The 23590-nt window shown below is 38.0% G+C and overlaps 1 protein-coding gene across 1 annotated transcript in view; it reads left to right on the forward strand.

The window, feature by feature from the left end:
- Positions 1–2660: 2660 nt before the first annotated feature.
- Positions 2661–23590, forward strand: part of fstl5 (follistatin-like 5) — a 135378-nt gene continuing 114448 nt past the window's right edge. The window contains exons 1-2 of the mRNA XM_062425847.1: positions 2661–2792; positions 10182–10212. Of these exons, the coding sequence (XP_062281831.1) occupies positions 2661–2792; positions 10182–10212 (163 nt within the window). The remainder of the gene's footprint in view (positions 2793–10181; positions 10213–23590) is intronic.

Below are 23590 nucleotides of genomic sequence, written 5' to 3' on the forward strand. Positions count from 1 at the left end.
CAATTAACTCACAAAAACTGAACAAACCCAAAACAAAATTATAAAAAAAACAACATATTTCTTTGTTCACTCTAGTTTGGGACAGTAACCATTTAAATTTGCAGTGTTCATGCCATAGCGAAGGTCATTTTTGCTATTTTAATGAAAATTAAATACAGAACAGCTTCCAGATTAAGTAGAAGTACAACTTTAAAGTTATGTGTTACGATAAATGATTTTAATGACTTAAATGCCTTTGAGGAACTGTGCTGTATGATGCAGTTAAACTTCTTAAAACTGTGCATATGTCTCTGTCTCAGGCACAGCATCCGCCAAAAGTTAGTCCATTAATAACCCATTTAACACTGGGACGCCACATAGAAGTTGATTGATTGTGCTAGCAGATATGGTAATCCACCTAGTGTGTCTAAAAGACTGTGTTACCAGAGAAGTGGAGCAGGAGCAGCTGCAGGCAGGGTTCCTACCTGGATCCGGAGACTTTAGAGATGAATATATCACATTAAAGAGGCAATAAGTACAAGTACAGTTTTCAGTGCCCCATAACACGAAACGACTATAATACAGTTTGTCTGCAGGGGGTTGGTAAGGCTGTTGATCATAACCAATGTTTTAACGATTACTTCACAAGGTTCAGAGATTTCTGAATTTCTAGACTAGCTCTGGGGTTAAAAGAAAAATTCCCTGCCTTCTACATTATAAAGACTCTTTCAATGCCCCCTCCCTGCCACAGTGACAGTGACATGAGTGTTAGACTTGCATGACAAGACATTTCATCTACAGGCAAATAGGCTTGTTTGATAAAGAATAAAATATTAAAATTGCCAATTTCTCTAAGGGTTAAACAAATAAATAGCATCTGTTGCATACAGTACATAAACAGGATACTTTAAATCTGCTCATACAAAAAAAAAAGGTTCAAAAAGGAATGATATTTATTTCAAAGCTAAAAATCTGCAGCAAAGAGTTCTCCACTGGTCGTTTGATCATGCACTCCAGAACGACTCGTAGGAGCGTTTTCCTATCAGACACTTCTATCAGCAGTCAACCGCAGGACATCATTTGTCAAGTCACGGTTAAAATAATGATGTTTTATGATGTGAAAATGATGGTGGTTACCCACCTGGTTAGGTTTAGAGAAAGATCACAGTTGGGTTAAAATATTATGTGGGCTGAAGTTACTATTTCCTTAAAGTTGGGCAACCTTCGTCGTCATGGCAGCAGTGAACTCCACGACAATTGTATTAATGATTTTGAAAAAAAACGGTCCCTACTCACGGTTGGAAACAGGAAGCGAACAGCTGTCTCCTGCAGCAAAGTCCACTAACTCTACTTTTTGCAGGTTAGGATCCATCCCCCGACCCAACCTGCCACCTTCGATTAAGTTAATTTGTCACCTTAGATAGATGTCATGGAAACTGCGCTAGTGCTCTGGGTGCTGCTAGATGGCGCCTTTCACTCAAATGTAACTTTAAGTCATTTTTGGTGACTGACACTATGACCTTCTGTTGACCTGTTTTTCTTGGGAAGCCAGGTTCAATAAAAGTCATAAATAACACTGAAATAAAGTTTCATTACTCTCTCTTTGTCCGGCACATCACAGTGACACGCTGCTCTGACAACATGACCCCTGACCTCCAGTGAATAGCGTGTGAGCCCTCAGAGCTGCCACAACAGTGCCTGTGTTGTCTGACTCTTTGTCACTCCAGAAGAACAAGGAAGCAGGGTCAGGGTCTCGCTGTCAGTCATTTCCCTTTGCTGGAGGATGATGAGCAGGCACTGGTGACTTGAGACGGCTTAGAAAGTACAGCTCAGTGTTTGCTTGTGAAGATCAACAAGTCAAGTTGAGTCAAATTTATTTATAAAGCGCTTCTAACAAAAGGGGATGTTTTTATGACATGCTGCACAAAGAAGCGAGGGCATTAATGCAGATAAAGACGAGGGATAAAAATAAGACGGAAGGAAATGCGTCTCAGATTTTCACATAAAGCTTGTGTGCATGTATTTGTGTGTGTGTGTGTGTGTGTGTGTGTGTTAAATTGTGTGTTATGCTGTATGAGCCCTGGCTAACACATATCCTCCTCTCTGTGTATTTCCTACATTTTTACATCCTTTAACATTGACATTTTCTCTCTCCAGACAAACACTGTTTTGTTTAATTCATGTCATGTAAGGGTCAAACTTGTTCTTTTACACAGCAAAATGAATAATTGAAAATGCATTTATATTGAGGGCAAAAAGTGAATATTGTCACTCCATTAAATAAATATATTTGGGCTGCATTTCTGCAAGGGTGTGAAGAAACAGTCTAAGATGTAATCTTTCTACTACATCACAGTTGCTTGACCTAGACACTCAGCCTAATTAATCCAGAGCCCTCACTTGAATTGCCTTAATATATTGGCTCTTTGTCTTCTTTATCTTGATTTTTTCATGACGTCTATTTCCCCTTAATTGATTCAAAAGGAGATCTAATCTCCTCTCCAAGTGTGGGGCACATATTGATAGCTTTGGTTTAAAGCAGCGACAGTTTTGCAGTTCTCATTGTCTACACTAATTACAGCGGACTTGATGTATTGTTTTAGCCAACTGGCACTGAACCTCTAGAGTGTTGGGAGACAAGCACTCACCATTCTTGTTTGGTTTTTGACAGGAAAAGACCAATGAAGACAGCCAGATGGTGGTCGGCGGCAATTTTACTGTTGGGGCTCGCTGTGCTCAGCACCGACGGGAGACCCAACAAAGAGGAATTTGGGTCGCCGCCCTATCGACCAGTCGTGAGATTCCGACACAAGGTATTGATCGCCGCCTTTTTTCATTTGCTTTCCATAACAAGAGGACTGTGTGCTTTTGCCAAGTATGAAACTTATTACAGTGGCACTTTCTTACTGCATTAGATGTCTCTCCTGTGGTTTTTGTTTTTCTGCCCACCGAAAAATACTTGATGAATCATTATCCCTCCCTGTGCCAGGGGACTGTCTTTTCAAAGACAACATCAGATTAATGCTAGGCACAGCTGAGCAAAGATAAAGACAAGCTTTGAAAGAAGGGAGGATGTTCGCATGGCATTTTAGCTGAACGTTTAAATTAAAAGATGTAATTGAATGCATATTGACTCAGTGATAAGGGGCAGGCCCCACAAGCATCATCTGCAGCTTTTATTAATAACGTTCGCAACATTTCATGGAACAACTTATATTCTGTTTCTTCTAAACTAGTCGTATATTTCGTTTTTTTTTTCAGTAAATATAGTTACAAAACACTAGAGTAGCAGAGAATGATCAATTACAACCAGACTGTGAAAGAAATTGACTGTTTTTGGTAGATGGGGACTTGGGGAAAACAAAGTGTTTTATCAAGAGGCATTAGTTGGATTGTGGTCCTTCAGTGCACATTTCCCATAAGCCCCCTTTGTAGTGTTGTTCGCTAGCAAACACTTCTCCTCTCTATCCAATCCAAGATAAAAATTAACAGTGACAATGAAGAATAAATGGTTGTATATTCCCTTCTACGCCAAAGCAGTCATCTTGACAAAATACTGCATTTTAAATTAGTTTCAGTGAGCTTTGTTAACGTCTGCATGGGAATGAAAGACAAAGATACTGGTGCAAAACGGTGGGTGGGGGTGAGAGGTAGCTAGAAAGAGAGGGAGACGCAGAGAGAGACAGAGGGAACAGATGGTAAGAACGTCATTGGACTGTGTCAGAGTTGAGCGAGGAGCTGGGTGTGATGCAAAGCTGTTGAATCGGCACAATGGTCAAACAGATTCTGACCTTCTGAAGAGGATTTATTCAGAGATGCTTTCTAAAAATGTGGATTGCAGATACCACCTATACAACAGTTCTGCTTCTTTTTAGCCACAGCTACTCTGGAAGTTGTGCATGTTTAAGGAAATAAAGAGATTAAAACTTCAATACCCCAAAATCCTGTAATAAGATCCCAGTAAGTGCAAAGATAGCACTTCTGCCAGACTGCAAAGCTTTATGCCAAGGGGAACACAGGCAAAGTCCACCTGTGTCTGCTTTTGGATTTTGTTCATAAAGAAACACATCACTGTTGTATTTCTTATCTCTAGTTTGGCATGGTTATGCACTGTTGTCTTGTGTTGGCTTTGCTCCAGATCCTACTCATCCTGGGCTGAGCAGAGGCAAGAAAAATTGAAGTTTTCCAGATTTCAGTGTCTAACAGTTTCATTTTATAAAGGAAATGCTTTGAAGTCTCGAGGTTGAAATGTAGCTTTCCTTAGCCTTTGTTCACACCTTAAGGTGTAAGATTCTATTGGTAGATAATGTGTTTCTGCAGCAAGTGTAACTGATCTTGGCAGAATAGTGTCGTGCTACCTATAATTTATCTCAAGGAAATTACAGTGAATCTGCAGAGTCCCAGTTAGGTAGAATGAAGGGCTCTGATTAAAATCAGGATACTAGGTTTGTTTAGAAATTTGGTCGAAGTAAATATAGTTTAAATTGCTGAAGAGTGGTAAATCCTAAATTATGCTGAGTGACATGAACATTTTCGTTGAAAAGGCAAAAATCATTCTCAGTTGTAGTGGCAAACTTTTCAGAGGTGTGATTGGGCTGGACTAACCATTGAATTATTAATGGGCTACATTTTGGCATGCTTTGCTCTTAAACTCAGGAATTGGCCTCACAAACATTATTCTTTGTGTAGTTGTAGTAGCCAAAGCCTCTTGACAAATGAATACAGGGAGTTTAAAGTGGCTTTAGAATTTCAGAGGTATGCTAATAGACACTGTGACACAAATCTTGGAGGTAGTTCTTTCTTCCTGTGTTGACATCAGTATTTGCATTGCAATTTTCTCCGGTTGTGCTTTAATCCCCCCCCCCCCCCCCCCCCCCCCCCCCCCAACTCCAATACAGTACCAACAATCCCTGGTTTCACATTATTCTCTGTTGCACTGCACTGTACGTGTACTAGATGCTCTTCATTGTAATTTCATATCATTAGCATGAAGCAAACTTACCTTTTTAAAGTAGATTCATTTCACAGCACTTTTTGAAAATGGTGTGTGTAGTTCTTAACCTTCTGTTGTGTGAAACAGAGTATAGTTTTGCTTTTTGAAACTGACTTGCTCTGATTTTTTTCGTTTTTATTGCCCCAGTTTGGAACGGCAGTGACTTTAATAATTAAAGTAATGTATGTCCACATGTAGCAGGAGTTTGACGAGGGGCTACAAAAATGATGTATGTGCTCTTCCACTCCAATGAAATTAATGTGCTAGGCCCTGTGATTACATCGCAGAGGAATGTCATTACAGCATCTGCATACCATTACAATTCGTCTTGTGAGAGGACAGAGGTAAACTCTGCTCATCTATCCGCCTGTCAAACGAAGCTGTGGAAATTTACAGCCCCGCAATGAAAAATAGCCACATTGCAAGCCCTTTTGCAAAATATGTCATAGGCCTTTTTGTTGTCTAGAGAATTTTCTCTGCTGTTGGCTAGATTGCAGAGAGACTCAGGTCAGCACCTGTCAATACAGTTGAGTGAGCAGCATTAAAGAACGGTTGTTTCAAAATGATGTATTGTAGAAAAGCAATATCAAACTTTAGGACGTGGTTGCCAGCTCAAATATTTTATTCTTTTAGTACTTTTAAAGAATAGTGAGTAATAAAAGTCCCTATTTACAAAATGACAGCTATTAAAAGTGTTTTCATCTCGAATGCTTCACATTTTCATGTACATGTGATAGTACAAAAATTCTAAGATTTTTTTTCATAACAACATAAGTGGATTCATTTTTTCATGTACACTATCAGAGACGTGTGCCGCGTGGCCTTTGAGCTCATCACCACAAGCTGTGATACACCGATGGCCGTGTTAATGCTATGCCTTTCCCTGTGCTTTGAAGGACAGTGTGTGACAAGGGTAACAGGATCACATACGACCTTATAAGCTTTCCTCACAAAGACTTCAATCACCGGAGGGTACTCGGCCATAAACAGGTAGTCACATGCTCTACCCATAATTCCCATGGTAATGTTTCAGAAATTCACTGTGAAATCCTCCACATGGGGTCAAGTATGGGACACAGATCAGGTGCACCAGAATGCAGCCCTATTTATAATTGGTTTTAATGGGAAAACCACTCGTGGTTCACTGTTGTCAAGCCTCTATTATGTAGAGATGTTATGTTATACAGTTTTATTTCACGCAGGCAATTTCAAGATGAGTATCACAGTATGATTGATGAAGCCGCTTGATGTTTTGTAATTTGTGAAATGTGTAGAAAAGTGGCCATGCTTGCTCGACATGAGGGACAAAAGCAATTTCTGAATGTTTGTTGCTCTGACATCAAGCTGTTATGTCAGGACAAACAAAATGGAGGCAAGGACAACCGTGTGCAAAGCCCCATCCATCCTGCACTGGTTTGGCCACATGGCAAATCTAGATTAACAGGGGATAAGCAGAGAGAGAGAGAGAGAGAGAGAGAGAGAGGGATAGAGAGAGAGAGAAAGAGAAAAAGAGTAAGAGGTGGGTTGGGCAAATGAGATTGAGATAAAGAGACAGGGAACAGGAGAAATAACAAGAATAAATTGCATAATTCAAAAACAACAGCTTGATGTATAGTAGCTGCAGTTAAAGCTGCAATAGGCAATGTTTGGTTTAAGTGTGACGACTGTCAGTATTATTTTCACCCTCCCCTCCTTAGCTGGTCAGCTTTAGCCCCAACCCTTGTCACTCATCTTGATGAGCTGTCTACTTTCAAATGGCAGGCAGCCTGAGGCTGAGGGAACCAGCTTCTGTAAAGTCTCCACAGGGGCTGAAGAAGCAGACACTGTATGCAGCCAGTCTACTATAACAATAACAGGATGTGGATGCCCATGCTGCTGCTTACTTGTGTTTTTGAAAATCTGTTCAGCTGCATGCTTATCTTCGCTCTTCATTGGTTTGCTACTCACTTAACTTGTTTATTGATAAGTGGGGTCTTACTGTGGGGAAACGCCTCACCAGCTTCTACCAGTTCACAATCAGCCACATGTAGCAAATGCTTACATTTCTGGGGAACTGGGAAATTCAGGCATCGAGGCAGGTGTTCAGGCCAAAAAAACAGCCCAGTGTTAAAAAATGGAAGGGTTTGTGTTAATGTGAATGTATCGCTACAGGTCAAGATGGTGGATATATTCCACACATTCACAAGGAGAGGTTGTCCACACTGAAATGTGCAAGTTCCTAAGAAAATGTGCGCAGTGTTTTGACCTGCAAGGTCTTTTTTATTTATTTATTTTTTTTTAGTCAGTGAGTTTGAAGACTTACAGTATCAGATGCCACATCACAGCACACCTTTTTATAATACTATGAAGAAGGGCTCTAAAGTGAATTGTCATGGTGTCAGTAATTTATCATTTTTGTTAATGAGTGCAAGGTAGAATTCAAATATTCACATTAAAAAGTAATCTACCAGGAATATACTTTTTGACTTGATTTTGCCAAAACAGTTTTTTGCTGAATGATGTTGAATCATGCCAGAGTTTTTTTTTTCTTCTTCGAGCTGATCGCATCAGCACCTCTGTTGTCCAAAGGCAGTGGTAACACTGAAACCAACGAGGGAGCAGTGAAATTGGTCTGAAAATGGCCAAACAGGTTGATCTAAACTCCCAGTTATTATACTGTATAGTCTGCTCATCTGCCACACAGATATTTTGTAATTTGTAGCTTTACTTTAAAAGTTGAAGTGTACTTGAAATTTGAACCTGCGGAGGAGTGGAGGATGTGATATCTGAAGCAGGAGAAAGAGAGGAGAGGAAGGGATGGGGTGGTGTCGGTGGGGTGGAGAGAGGGGGGTTAGGAGATAAAGCCAGAGAGAGAGAGAGAGGGAGAGAGAGATGTGGGCGATCAGCCAGCTAGCTGTGACAGGGGCAGATGAACCACGGGTTGTACAGCTGGGTGCTTCACTGTCCCCCTGAGTCTCAGGGCAGCAGGGACAGGCCTGCCAGTGGCTCTGGGGAAATCACTCTCTTCAAACAAATGAAGTGTGAACACTGTCTGCCATATGCAAATCAACACCATTTGATATCTTCCCTACCTGTAGTGCAATTTTAAATGTCACCTCCTCTAGAGGGTGGGGGCGATACTAAGCATATCAGAGAGCCACAGGTGTTTCCGTGATTTGTGCCAACTGGGTCACCAGTCAACAGTGTTTTGTAAAACATCCAGAAAGGTGACGTTAAGGGACAGCTTTTCACCACATTGTGATGTTTATTGATTGTGTTTTAGGTTATTGTGTCATTGTAACATTTTAACTGATGTTCACATCAAAATAAGTGGAACAAGATGACCGTAAAGCCAGATGACAAATGTTAAAAAGTTGTCACTGGTTCTCAGTTCACACATGAAGTGGTTCATTCATTATTGATCTGTACACATATGTTAGCTAATTCACCTTGCTAGAGTATTCATTTAAGTCATTGTCAAGCAAAACATCACATATTCATAATTTGAGCTGCAAATTAAATAAATCACATTAGCATCTAATTGCTGCCCTTTAGTATCACATAGAATGTAAATACTGTAAATCTTTGCAGTAGGCAGTTATTCTTTTATTTCACTACACTGTTTTCCTATAATTTTGTCAAAGTAGATGTCATAATTGACATTGTTGTATTTTCTTGTTTTGCTTTCGGTTGCAGTGCATGAACCTCAACTGTCGTATTTAAAGGCAGCATTGGTTGCCACAGGAAGCCTTCACCTTACATTCAGGACTTGTTAAGTACATTATTGCTCATGTGGGTGTAATATCCTCTGATGAGGGTGTCATTAGCAGCAGCAATTATGAATGCAGAAGAGTGCAGTCAGTACACTCTTTGAAAATATAAGAATGACAGTATGGAGAAAATGGCAGCGATGATAACTAGTCTCATGGATGAGTATACATTATATTTATTTAAAAATCAAGGTGAACTGTGATACTAGTGAGATGAATTGGATACAGTTATCCTCATGTGTAAAATGCTTTAAATCTATCACATACATTTATTGATTTAAAATCAGATGAGCATATAACAAGAACATGCACAGTATGCATATTTTCAGCTCACACAGGAATTGGGTAAGCGTCTATCTACTATTTCCAGTAGGCAGGTACCAGTGTTAATTATTGACTGTAGACCTGTTGCATAATGTATCTTTTCCATAACACCACCCTGCTCGAGCTGGTAGAAAAAGAGTCTGAATTTTTCTGTAAAAGAACGAGAAGGATGAGCTATGCAGATTTCACTGTAGCGAAATCAAATATTTATGCCTCTTTCTTTTATATTCATGGTTTGTGGAGAGCAGCTACTCAGAATAGTAGTCCAGATAACAACATTTTCTACACTCATCATCATTATGCTTGCTTTAAATCCAGCTGATTTTATAGTGCACCCACTGAAAGGGTCACGGTTGTTTGCTCTTTTTTTTTATACATGTCTTTACACTGTAATTTTTGTCCCAAAATGACTCCACTGTCTTCTATCAAGTACAGTTCAGTTATTTTTGGACACATTTGAGCTGCCAATTTGTTTAAATTTTGCAAGGCATCCAGTTTTAACAAGACAGAAGGAGAAAAAGGAAGACAGAGACAAAGGGAAAACAAGTAAAATGGGAAAAAGAAGGAAGAAAAACTAGATAGCAAAATGTAAATAATGTAATAAATTGTTAATGTAATAAATTTCATTTTGGAAAACAGCACAACACCAAGGAGATCTCTGAAGAAACACAGGAAGAAAATTAAATATCTCACAGTCTCTGCAGAAAATAAAATCATTGGGGAAGTGACTGTGGTAATGAGTAGAAGGGTTTATCATTGTACATGTGAGTGAAGCAAATGACCACTTAACATAATGGCACATTAATGTTGGCTTGTGAATGCATCATTAATTGCCATTCAAACCGGCACCACTCGATTGCCTCACACAAGTTATTGCAGCCTGAGTGAAATCCTTGGACCTTAACGTCACGCCCGTGTTGATGTGAACTCAATTGAACATTTGAAACAAAAAAAAGGCGTCGGTAAATGTATAAGATACCTATAGAACCACATTTCTATTGCAGTAGCCCCAAGGATCTCACTCATTCAGCTAAATAGAAAAAAAAGCTTTCATGTCGTATTGCTGATGTTGTGCTTGTGAGGTTTATTATAACTGTGATCTCTTCCCCATTTTCTTCTTGTTTTTGTTCCAGCAGGATGGGATCCCTGAGAGCTTAAGGATAAAGGGTGAGTTTCTATTTTGTTCCATTCCTTCATCTGCTTTACCCCCTCCTTTCCAGTCACATACAATGTCCCAACAGCCTTGTACATCATTCAGGTTAGGCTTAGCATTGTTGTCATGGGTCGGCCACAGCATGACTGAAGTACATCTGTGGTATGGTCCTTTGGCCAACCTGTGGTATTTTTTAATGGAGAGCACCGGAGAACACCAGATACAGAGAGCACTTTTAACAAATCTTCACAATAGGAAAGCCATTAAAAAAACTAGCACTCTATTATCTCCTCTTTTAACCAATTTTTCAGATCGACAGTGAAATCTCAGTTGATAATCATACATTAACACATTAAACCAAGCATATTCCGATGCTGTGGCTAGTGTCGTCTTGTGTATATATATATATATATATATATAAAAAAAAAAAAAACCCCATAAATATATATATATATATATATATATATATATATATATATATATATATATATATATATATATATATATATATATATATATATATATATATATATATATATATATATATATATATATATATATATATATATATATATATATATATGTTAAATAAACCCTAACCCTTTTCACTTTGTCAGCCACTTTTAAAAACTGTGAATGTAAAAAGCATCAAGCATACATATAACTTACATGTGGACAGAGTGTACAGAGACGCTTTGTTTTATGGCAGATGTACTGTAACGTGTGAGTCATGACCGAACTACAAAAGACAAAACATACAGTAACTGTGGCTCATGCCGCCCACCACCTTAACATCAATTTTATATTGTAAAGGAGAATCCTCCATTAATAATGCATGTATCGTGCAGTACAGTATGTATGTGTGTGTGGAGAAATGGCAGTAGAAAATGTGTCTTCAACTTTGTGGTGGATAGTGGTCCACAGGGTTTTGAAACAAGCCAGAGAGAGAGAGCATGGGGAAGAGAATATCTATCAACCTTCTGATGTTCAATTGTTTTTCAGATTGCATTGTTCATATTTGATACAAGGTTGTCGCAGGACATATGTTTCAGTTTAAAGCTCAAAATATAGATCTGAATGTGCTTTGGAGCATCATATGAAAGCTATCAGCATCAGTAGGAGCCAGTGCTACTGTGATTTCATGTCCTATTTGAAGTCTGGTTTGATTTAGCTTTGACGAATGAGAAAGATGTCTTTAAATTCTCATGATGTGCTCATTGTATAAAAGGCAAAAAACAAACAACAAAAACAAATACAGTCAGGACACTTATGTTTACTAACCATTTATTGCAACAGAGATATATAGGGTAACATTCGGGGTCAGTCTTTTCTCCTGTAATACTCCAAAAACAAAGCTGTGGTCATGTGGCAGATCTCTGAGCTGAGAGGGATGCTGCAGAGTTGAAGAGTTACATTACTAGGAAGTGGGCAGTGTGTGATTTCTCAGTGAACTACTCTAATGCTTCTCTTGGTAGGTTAAGATGCTTTTAGACTGATTTAGCATTATTCTGCTAAAATAACATATTCCAAGCTAAAAACTAAATCACTTTTACTGTAAAAACTATTCTACATTAGGGCTGCAACTAACAATTATTTGTATTATTGATTTACCTGCCAGTTATTTTCTCTAATAATTGAGTGCAAGTCAGAAAAAAAAGGAAAATTACAGTTTCTCAGAGAGCAATTTCACATACGTAAATGTCTCTTGTTCAGCCAACAGTCAAATAAATACATTTCACTATCATAAAATGTCAAGAAAATCAGCAACAATTCAAATTTAAGGGCTAAAGCTTTTGCTTAAGAAATTGGGTTTGTTGAATTTATATTATCCCAGATTAATCAGATAATCAGTTCACCTCTTATCCACATCAACTTGTAATTAGAGTAAATATCTTCACTCCCACTAGTGCTAAAACAATCAGTAGACTAATTGATAGTAGTCATATCTCAGCAACATTACAGTCACTAGTTCCAGCTTTTCAAGAGTGAACATTTCCTGCTTTTCTTTGTCCTTTAAAATTAAATAAAAAGGTTATTTGATTAATTAAAGAAAATAAATGATTAAGTCATTTATGATGGAGATAACCATTAGTTCCATTTGTAGTTGACACCATTGTCCCCTATCAGCTTCATCTACCAGTGTGGTACAGTGCAGTGTAGATGCATTAATGGACCATGGTCCTCTTGCTGTTTGACAGATGCATCTCATCTGTCAACCTGTCACCTTTCTAATGTCTTCTCCGTCTCCTCTAAACAAGAGTCAATGTCAGGCAAAAGGTGGTCCTGCTGCCCAACATGTCTGCCACTTAGTGTTTGAAAGGGCCGCTAAATAGACGTCTCCCCATTTTTCTACACCAGGGAAGGTCGAAGCAGTAATTGTAGAGGGTGCATTACCATAAAGGGCGGCCCCAGCTGTCTGCTGTGATTCACTTTAATGCGCCATGTTCTGTAAGCCGAGAGGGGAGATCTCACTTTGGCCAGTTTTCAGCAAACTCATTTCCAGCCCCGATAACGAGAAAGCAAGCAAACTGTAGGGAAAATCATATATAATTCAAGCATGACTTCTTACATTGAAGGCTTCTCATTATGACACAACTGAGGTCAATTTACCATTAAAACTTCAGTTTTACAAGCTACGTCACCATCTACATTTTAAATCGACATATAGCGAGCGCAGATGAAAGGAGGCACAGGAGCAGCTCAACAGCAGTTCAGTTTTTAGTCAGTCTGTTTTTAGTCTGTTTGAGTCTTTTTTTCTTTTCTTTTTCAGTGTAGCTTTAAAATATTTGCCTGTGTTTGCCTGTCTGATTTCATAAATACTTTGCACCCTTCAAATTTAAACCAGTTGATGGTCTGTTGTTCTGTAAAGTGGTGAATTTCCTCTCAGACATGGTCCATATTCGTACATGCTTACAAATATGCGATCAGTTGTCTGAGACTGTTACAGACCTGTCCAGGGTTTACCCCACCAAGTCTTCCTCTTGATCAAACTTGAGCAACCCCCCTACAAGATGCACAAGAAGCAGTTCAGAAAATGGATGGATAGATATTGTATTCCTTCATTAAGTGTGGATAGGAAAACAAAAACAAAAAAATAATAATTATAAACCGAGGGAATGCAGCACCCTATATACTTTAACTGAATGTCAGCACGGAAGAGACAAAGAGACAAATGCCAGCTGTTTTCCAGGATGCTCTGTAATTGGACTCCCACAACGAGCGTGTGCCACACTAACCACGCTTGTTATTCAGGCTGCAGCAAGGCCTTGGGCTGCTGGTGAAATGCAATTTTACGGAATAAATAGACTGATTTAACTATATGAAATACAGTACCTGATGGAACTTCTGATATAATCCTGACATCCCTATTGTGTGTAAAAAATGTTATTGCTGGTGTTTACAGATTATGTTCCATGTTATAAACCAAGCATTAAATTAAAAAAAAGTGTATATGTTTTGCTTTTAACATGATGAAAAAGTAAAGGTCAATAACAATGTTTTACACTAGGTTTCTTATAATTACACTCTGAATATTTGATGATACAGTCAATATCTAAAAATGACTACAAGTGAAGTATATTATTCTAACCCAAATCATCACAGAAAAGAGCAAACATTCAAAGTTAAAATCTGTAATGTCTATAACATAACTATATCCGTCCGTACAGCTATGGATTAGTGGGGTGAAACACTAGAAATGGCACATTTTGCTGTACCCGTACCGAGAAGTTGATCAGCTTTGTCGGGTCACACCTGCCCAGTTGATGGTGCCAACACTGTCTTACCTCATCACTTCTGTAAAAAATGCATTTATGTTCACATTACCTGGTTGGCCAATGATGTTTTCACTGGATACTAACAACCATGAGGGGTAACCAATACACAGATGTGACATTGGATCCTCCAACGTCTTTGCTGCACTCTGAATGTGCAGATTGCAGCTTTAACAGGAATATCACTCACTGAAATTGGAGATGACAACAAATAAAATTAATGTTTTAAAATCTTTAATTGAACTCCAACTATATTTCATTAACATTCGTAGTATGTTAGATTTAGTTTCCAGAGCCAGTGTGAATACATAGTAGGGTTGGTCCGGTCCCCCCCACCCCTAGAGTGCCACTAGAGTGACAGCAGTGTGTGTTTGTGTGACTATAAATGCAGCGCGTGCGAGAGCAAAGCTCTGTGTTGCCGCTTATTAGATCGATCGCGCCCCCCGCCGATGCCATCACGATGTTTTGCTTTGAACATCGTCGATCGTCCAAATCCTGGACATCGCCCAACCCTAATACATAGCAAGCAAACTTGTTTCAGCGACTTGAAGAACAGCAAAACTATTCTTCAAATGCTTTTCTGCTACCTTTGAGTATCTATGTGTTAACCTGGGAGCTTTTTTAGCATCCTTTATTCAGGGGGTTCAGTTTGTTGTTCTTATTTAGTTGATTCTGAAGGTAAAATAGTCAAAGATTTTCCCATCTTTTAGTCTTGGCACAAGATTTGTCAATCAATTTAAGTTGACTGAAATCATTTCAAAACAAGATGGACTGTTGCCACATTTTTATCTGTTTGCAGTTGTAGAGCCTAAATCATTCTGAGTACTTCGTCTTCGGAGAAAGTCAGAAGTTCCAAAAAATACTCAATCAAAAAGTCACCAGGAGTCGTCCAGTCTGAATGCAGTTAGAGTTTTATTGTCGACAGAAAAACCCGGAGCCAGCATACACAGACAGAATCTATGCATACATGACACAAAGAGCTAAAACTCGGAGCCTCTTTTATCCTGATCTGTATTGCTGACTCTTGCAGAAAAGTTTCGACCCCTCCCTCGGTGGAGTGAGTTTCAACCAATCCGCTTCTTTCTCCCCCCAACTCGTACTCACGTTCTTCGCACCCTCTTTCACCTCAACTTGAACTCACGTTCTTGGCGCCTATCCTAAAGACGCCTTAAAACACCTTTTATGGCTCTTCCTTCCGTTTCTATGCTAGCAGGTGTTTTGCTATAGGAGATTTCGGATTACATCATTCTCCGCCTCCAGTTCCTGTACTTTTCCATTTACTAAGTGCTTCCACCTATCTTCCTTAGCTGGTATTAGCTGTGTGGGCAATGTTTATCACAGATGTCTTTAAGTTCAATATTACCCATTTACTGTTATTACTGCATTCTTTTCTATAGTACTACTAATAATAATAATATAAAAGTATGGTATATATAATCACATATATTGTGGTTTCTCATACTTATTCAATTATAAGGTACTTATTCACTCACTAAATGCAGAATCACATACACCTTCGTCTAACATAATGCCTTCAAATTTGAACATCTTCAGCAAATAATAGTCAACAATCAAGTACCCTTTTAGCAGATACAACATTGCTCATTGTCAGTAATTATCACCAAATTTTACACTACACAGTCCATGATAAAAAGCCAGACACTTCCTTTTTGATCCTTTTGATCTTTCTTTTCTTTTTAACTATTGTGGTCCATCTGCCATTTGCATGTATATAAACCTTCTAGAGATGTGTATACATGTTATTGTATTTGAGCATGTTTAGTACATTTGGTGAGGGCATTGCATACTTAAAAAAAAGAATAATAAGATGTAATCTAATCTATAACATATCTTTAAATTTCTCTTATAAAATGACAAAAAACAGAACTTTAAAAAAGGTCTTACTGCTGTTGTTGTTGATATTTTATCATGCCTATAAACTAATATAGTGCTCCATCAGATTTCTAATAACTTGAGGACGTGTTGAATTGTTTAGGTTTGTTAACCTTGTGATGTGCAGACTTCTTCATGCATGTAAATATGGCTTCTGAAGAAAGATTTCCCCACAGACAGACTGCAATATCATCCTTAAATAACAAGTCGAACAATCCACACTATTCCCATTAGTACGGTGCAACCTCTCAGGTTCCAACTCTGCACAAGAACAAACATCTTGTTTTGTTGCCTGGCACCAGTGTTTATGTTTCCCTAATCTATGTCGTCTCCCATTCTTTCATATACTGACATAATATATTAATTTGTATGCATGGCAGCTGCCTTAGCCCCACCAGACCCAAGCGCATAGCAGAAGTACATTTGAATAATTCAGAGGCTGCAAACACCAAGCTCTAAACTGTATATTAATTCTAAAATTACACAGCACCCCCTGGGCCCGGGTTACACTTTTAATAACTCGTCACATCTGTACGGTGAAGTGTTGAACGCTGCGTTGCACTGCACGTTTCTCAGACAGATTTATTTGGAGACTACCTGTTGTTCCATCTAGCCTTTCAATTTTTTTTGCACAATTTAATTTGTAACAGCTTTCATCAAGTAAGTCTTAATCAAGTTACTGAAGAGTCACAGTGTGGCGTCTTTTTATGGGCATGGAGTGAAGTAGTTTTTAATGAGAGGCTATGGGACTGCACAACACCATCTGCTTATGAACACCACTGACAGGCTTAGATGAGTTGCCTATAGTTCAAAATAAAGGCCTATAGGATTTTCCTTTTGAATTCCCACTGGAGGTTCAAGCTAGCTTTACATGCCACTTATGCTCCTTGACCCACTAAGCCGTAAGAAGACAGTTTTGGCTGACCTAATTACTGTACGGTACAACTCTGTCACGTCCTCAGGGGAGAAAGCCGGCTATACCTTTCATGGTCACACTACACTTGAAAGGGCATTAGGCTGCTTTTGCTTTGCAGGTCTTCATGCTCAGTTTTAAATTGATGTTCATATCTATTTATTTCTGGATCAGTGTCCAAATCCTTTGCTACAGGTAGTAAGTCATCTGATAACAATATGACCTGACAGCAGTGTCAAAACACACCCACGAAAAGATTAATAATGAAAAAATTACATTTGGTTGTCTGTCTATCATTCTCCAATTCTCTACTTAAGCTAATCATTGACTGAGTTTGAGATAACAAAACAAAACCCTGCAAAATTGTTGTTTCTCTCTGAATGATGCTGAGTTTTTTGTTCCCAAAATAGTAATGACTACAGTAGCAGTTGATAAAGCAGATATTCTGATGCATGTGGATTAAATGTGTTACTGTATAACAGTAGGCTACTTTCACAATTGAAAACATAAAGATAATAATAAAAAAGGTGCACTGCTGTGGTGACAAAGAAATACTGTTGTTTTGACATCAGAATGACACATAATCCACAACGCTCGGCATTGTAACTTTACACAGGTAGATGACACAGGAGGCTTAAAGCATCACACAAGCTGCTGCTCAAGTCTTTTCATTGCAGCCTTGAAAAAGATCAGTTTACCCAAATTACAGAAAAAGAAAGCAAATAATGTGTTTTTGTAATTTGGTTTTAATGCACTACTTCTTATGTTGATTTTTACAATGCTGTCTTTGCACATCTGATACAATTAAGGATTAAAAACTAATAAACCCCCTAATTAAGTTAGTTTTCCCAGTGTAAGGACCCAAAATATATCTGTTAGATAAATTAAAGCTCCCAATTTCATACATACCAAGTTCTGTACTTTCAAACAGGAAAAGTTGAAAGGTACACTCCAAGCTTACAGGGTGTGCCTTAATGTACTTGATTTGTTAAATAGTGTGATAAAGCTTGCAGTAGTTTTTCATCCTACCTGCTCGTTAACTGCACTCACCTTGTGTCCCAGGTTTAAGTCGGTTCCTAATTAAACCAGCTAGACAGGTTTTGTGGGAACCATAATTTGAACTACTCAAATGTTTCCTCTGCCTGGGCACAGACTTCTAATGAGCTAATTTCTGTGAGAAAAGTAGTTTTTCATTAATTGTCAATTCAAGCTCTGCTGGGCTCACTCCTGGATACACATTTTAAATGCTAAGTTAGCTGTTTGACTGCTTTTTCTCTTAAGTTTAAAGTCAAAACCTTTTTCAACAATGCAAGCGTGCATCTCCTTAAGTAGTTTGAAACCCTTCCCACCTTGATTGATTTCAATTGAGTTCTGGAAGAAATTAGTTTTTTTTTGTCCAGAAAAAAACAAAAACATTGCTCCTTTTCCAATTACTCTTACTACTACATTTTCATTTTATTCAACAGATTTTTGTCCCACAGATTTTGGATCCTGATTCCATAACAGGTTCAAATCGTAGTCATTAAAACTCATAAACATTGACCTTTGACTGTCCTAGGCCATAAGAATAACATTTATCAGGCCACGTCGTAGTATACTGTTAGGGCATGCAACTTGTTTGAATTGCTCAATGAGCTCGAAAAAGAATTAAGCTGCTTATTTAAAAAATAATAACACACAAGGTTAAAAAAGAGAGTGATAGGTGTCATGGCGATCATCAGTACTGCCAAAGGAAGCATAACGTGCTGCACATTTAGCAAGATCAACAATATTACCCTCAACACTCATCTTAGCATGGAAATGACTCCCAGGACGTTGATACACATAATTTTTGGTAAACCATATCCTGAATATGTAGAATTAAATGGAGTGAGACAAGTCTAATTGAGATTCATCAATAATTCTTAGTGATCTGCATGAACTCATGGTACTTACAGTGGATAATGATGAAGGCTTGGCAATAGCGGTGCTTTTTTTCCCCAGCTTAAGGTCAACACAGTAATCATAGGAAGGAACATTATTTTAAAGGACGGTTATTGCTCTCAGCCAAGATGAACTTTAATGTACCTTTTTTATCTGAATGGCAGAAATGCTTCAGACATCAAACATAAAATAACTCAATAAGAAATCTGTTTTACATAATGTTCAAAAAAAGTTGACTTTTTAAGTTCACAGCTTATTGTTCAGGATTAAATCGTTTCTCTTGATTTTTTTAAAAGTCTTTATCCAACATTTCTCACAGCAGTGACAACAGCCTTAATATCAAAGACAGCATTAGGGGTTAAATTCAGGAAGCATGAATAAGCATTATGAATGAAAACAGCTGAGGTCTTAGCGTCTCTAACATGCTGAGATACAGATTGTCTCTTTTTTCCCCCTACAAAGTTAATATCACTGTATGAATGTAGAGCGATATAAAAAGTCTATTTGACTGACACTACACTTGTTCTGTGGTCTTGTTCTTAGTGGGGGTTTAGTTTATCGCTGCAGTTTTTGGGGTGGTGGGGAGGGGCAACAGCAATTTTTATTTTCTTCTGTTCTTTCTTTAGCTGAGATTGTGGATGGTGTTTTATGTCTTTCATCATACAAGGAAAAAAAACGAGAAAAAAAAAACTCTTGCTGTTGTTTTTTTGTAAGACAGGAGCAGCTTGTCCTTTAATCTCTTCACTATTCAGTTCATGTCCTATTTTTTTGGCGACACTACTTTTTTTTTTCCTGCCCTTTGAAAAAGGCCCCTATTGAGTGTAAACAATATAACCCTCCAAAGTCTATGTAACAAAAGCCATGATCTTTCTCTTAAGCCTTTCAACCTGGGGCAGAGACAGACACCATACAAGTTATATTCCAAATACAATATTTGTGTACTTCTCTTAGGAGTATTTCAAGTGTACTTTTCCTTTTCAAATCTCACACGTCATATTGAAATGAAACATTGAACCACAAAGTTACAAAATGTTCAGTGTGTAAGTGGCATCTAGCGGGGAGGTTCCAGGCGTGTGGGAGAACATACAGTAGCCGCAAAACTCACAAAAAATGCAAAAGGCCTTTTTATGGTTTGTCCATTCTGGGCTACTGTAGAAACATGGCAGTGCAACATGGCGGTCTCCGTAGAAGGGGACCCACTCCCTATGTAAATACAAAGGGCTTATGCTAAGGTAAAGAAAACACAACGATTCTCCTTTTCAGTTGATTATACAATAATTAAAACATACTTATGAGTATTATATTTCATTTCTGCCAAGTTCGTTCCACTAACTCTAACACACTGGTCCTTTTAATGTTCTGAACAAGGACATTTAGCATTGAATTTTGCAATTACTTTGAGTGGTTAGATGAAACTTAAAAAAAATAAATAAATTACAAAATCAAAAAAAATTAAACTCCACATTCTTGCTGTAACCTTAAACCAGTGCTTACCCTAACTTAATGTGGAGGTTAAGGTTATGCTACCCAACAGAATAGCTTCTGTTTTTTGTTTTTTTTTAACAAAATTGAGTTAAAAACCAAAAGTCTTAACTGCCCTAAACCTCCGCACTAACCAAAAGATAATCATCTGCATATTTTTAAAGTAATTTCACGTTGTAGGAGGTTCCTAATTTTAGTTTTCTAATATTTGGTCCTTAGATATAAATGACATATTCACACAATCATCTTAAACCATTACAGCAAAGACAGCAACCAGAAATATCTGTTATGGAAAGAGAAACTATACACCTTTCTTCTGTTTGCTAACCAACCAGACAGCTCCCTGTAATGTGAGGTAGTGATGGGAGTACTGTGGGGTGCTTACAATTAGTCGGCAATCTCTGATAAATGGGGTTGTTGGTGGAAACGCTCTCAGTGCTGCATCCTGATGTGGACAGAATGAGAGAAGAGCTAGACTCACGTTCAAGTCATTAGACGAGGGAATGAAATGGGACGGAAAGTTGCCAAGTGGCTGCCAGGTGCTCTCATATTCACTCTCTCACACACTCATTCAGCCAGGAGCACACACACACACACACACACACACACACACACACACACACACACACACACACACACACACACACACACACACACACACACACACACACACACACACACACACACACACACACACATACTTTACGAAGGTGCAAATAACACATTTATTTTAGTCTTGTTACTGCAGTTGAATATATTTTTGTATTCTCTTTTATGATGGTAGAGGCAATACCTGGACTGCATTTTACATCACATCCATTACAAGGTACATTATGTAACATCTAGGTAGGCATTGCACATATTTGATAAATGTAAATATTGTAGCATATGCTGAGACATATGTAAGTGCTTAGTTAACTCCGGTTATAGCAGTTTATTATACGACTTACAAGGAATAAGTTACAGGTATAGTAACCTTCATAAGCAGGTGCATATTAGAATGAATGATATGCTGTGTAGGTTTTATTCCTTTAGCTAATGTATCAGCTACATTGTGCCTTTTAGAGCCTAAAAGTAATAAGAAATAACATCTAACAGAGCAACTGAATGTACACAATTATTGAACCAATAATGGAAAGTTGTATTTCTCATACTAATAATGGGGTGGATCTACACATAGCCTTAATTTTAATGTCAAATCCATTATGTAATCTGAGGTTCAGCTTTCAATATTTGAAATTAAAGTTATAAATAAGGAAAAGTCAAAGATTTAATTAAAACATGTTATCACATTTCACACACTTACGTTGGCTGAGAAGGCGGCAACACTGTAAGTCTGAGTAGCAGCCTAATGACTTCACAGCCTTATAGAATACTGGTGGTGTTGATGGAGAACTATTATGTTGGTTAGTTTAAAATATTGATGCCATATGAATAAACTGGTTGATTCCAGCTCCCAATGTTGACATGACACAATCAGCTGATGGTTTGACGAGAGAAGACTCACCATCTTGTCTCACTGAATTGCAAAAAACACACAGTACACAGTTTGTAGAGTGTTGTTACATAGTGAGGTTTCTTTCACTGACAAACATCCCTTGACCTAGAACAGAAACTTGCTTGCGTAAGTACATAAACCAGACAACAGCCATATGTTTTTATTCTGGCTGTCTGTCATGTTACTTACAGAATTAAAATTAACCGCTGAAAGTGACAGTTTCAGCTACAAATTAGAGAGCCTGCTAATGTTCCAGAAATGTCTGATCGTTGCCTATGGAAAAGAGAGATGAGAAAGAAGAGGTTTCTTGTAAAGTTTAGGCAACAAAATGTCAATGTTGATGTATGTTCATTGTCCTGTATGAGTAAATAAATCTCACTTTCTTCATCAGCAAATTTAAGTTGGCTCAGTTGTCACGTAGCTGTCTTTGTCATCATCACATGATCTTAACACGACGGAAAGATCATGTTCATGGCTAAAAGAAACCAACATTGACTGTCAGAGATAACAGGCAGAATGTCATTTATGGAATTTTTTATTTGATGATTCTGCATTTCCTATTGCTTTGAATGCTATTTCAGATGTAATACTAAATTGCTTCAGCTTAGTTGTGGTGCTTTTTCTCTCTTGTTAATATAATTCAGTCAGGCGATTACCTCTTCTTTTTTTTTTTTGGACTAAACCAGATATTATCCCTGGTTCAGATGAAAAGCCATAATGTGGGTTTCATACAGTTTCAATTAGTATTTACAGTATTCCCTTTGTATTGCATTCTGCAAAGTAATTTTGTGATAAATGTGCCAGACATGAATTCATAAATGAATACATTGGATGAGACCTGGTTTGGGTGTTCTGTAAGATTTTGCACCTGCCACAGTCTATTCATGTGCTGTCAAATGTGTTTGTAATGGAACTACAGGATGGATGTTCAGTAGTAAACATCCCCCTATCCCATAACTTTCTCCTTTACCTGTACTGAAAATGTTCCAGTCTTGTTTAAAAAATTAATACACTTTGCCCTCACTGTTATTTCTTTATCCAACACCTTTCCATTGTATATGATAATTTGAGGCACATTGAAGTATTTTTCCTGGTGTTCCTGTCAGCACATACTGTAGTGCCTTTGACTCTTACACTTTTTACTACATCCGCTTTTACCGTTAAAGAGAAAATTGCATTTCATTGTTCAGTCATCCCATATAAGAGTTAAGTGTCTAAAATGTGAATGCAAACGTTCAACGCTTTTTCTTCACCGGGAGTGTTATATATTTTATAGATGGAAAAGAAGAGATGCAGAGCAAGGCTGGCAAGGTTTCAGATCAGCAGTGCTTTCAAAGGGATGGATGTTCCTTTTATTAATCAAAGATTTGTCCTCTGTTCAAGTATACTTAGACTAGATTTGAATTCAATAAAGTCACCGTGAAGCAAACCTTGGTGTCTTTAGCCTCGGCATTGACACATTTTCTATTGAGTCAGAATATTTGGATTGTGTACAATGAACTAGTCTAAATTAATCAATCATATCAAATCTTTCAGATTTGATTGGGCTGCTAAAAGGTGGGCATGGGTAAGCAAATTCAGTGTAATATGGAGCAGTAGAGGAATGTTGGCCTCCACACACACTTCCATCTCCCATGTTGTTATATAAGAAGGAGGCGGATGTGGGAGAAATGAATAAAGTGGATGTAAATTACACATTCTTCCGGATAAGACAAGCAAAGGTTTTGCCCACTGATGTCTGATATCCCTTAAGGTATGCTCTACTAGTTATTACCACCATGCGTACTACATCCCTTTCTGTCAAATGCAGTTTTATATGATGGGTGTGGCTTGCTAGTCACCCAAAATCCCATTTGACTTTATACTTTCTTATACCCCACTGAGTTCATTGAAGTCATCAAACTTTTTAC

The sequence above is a fragment of the Scomber scombrus genome, chromosome 9 (genome assembly GCF_963691925.1).
Source record: "Scomber scombrus chromosome 9, fScoSco1.1, whole genome shotgun sequence".
In the NCBI taxonomy this organism is placed as follows: Eukaryota; Metazoa; Chordata; class Actinopteri; order Scombriformes; family Scombridae; genus Scomber; species Scomber scombrus.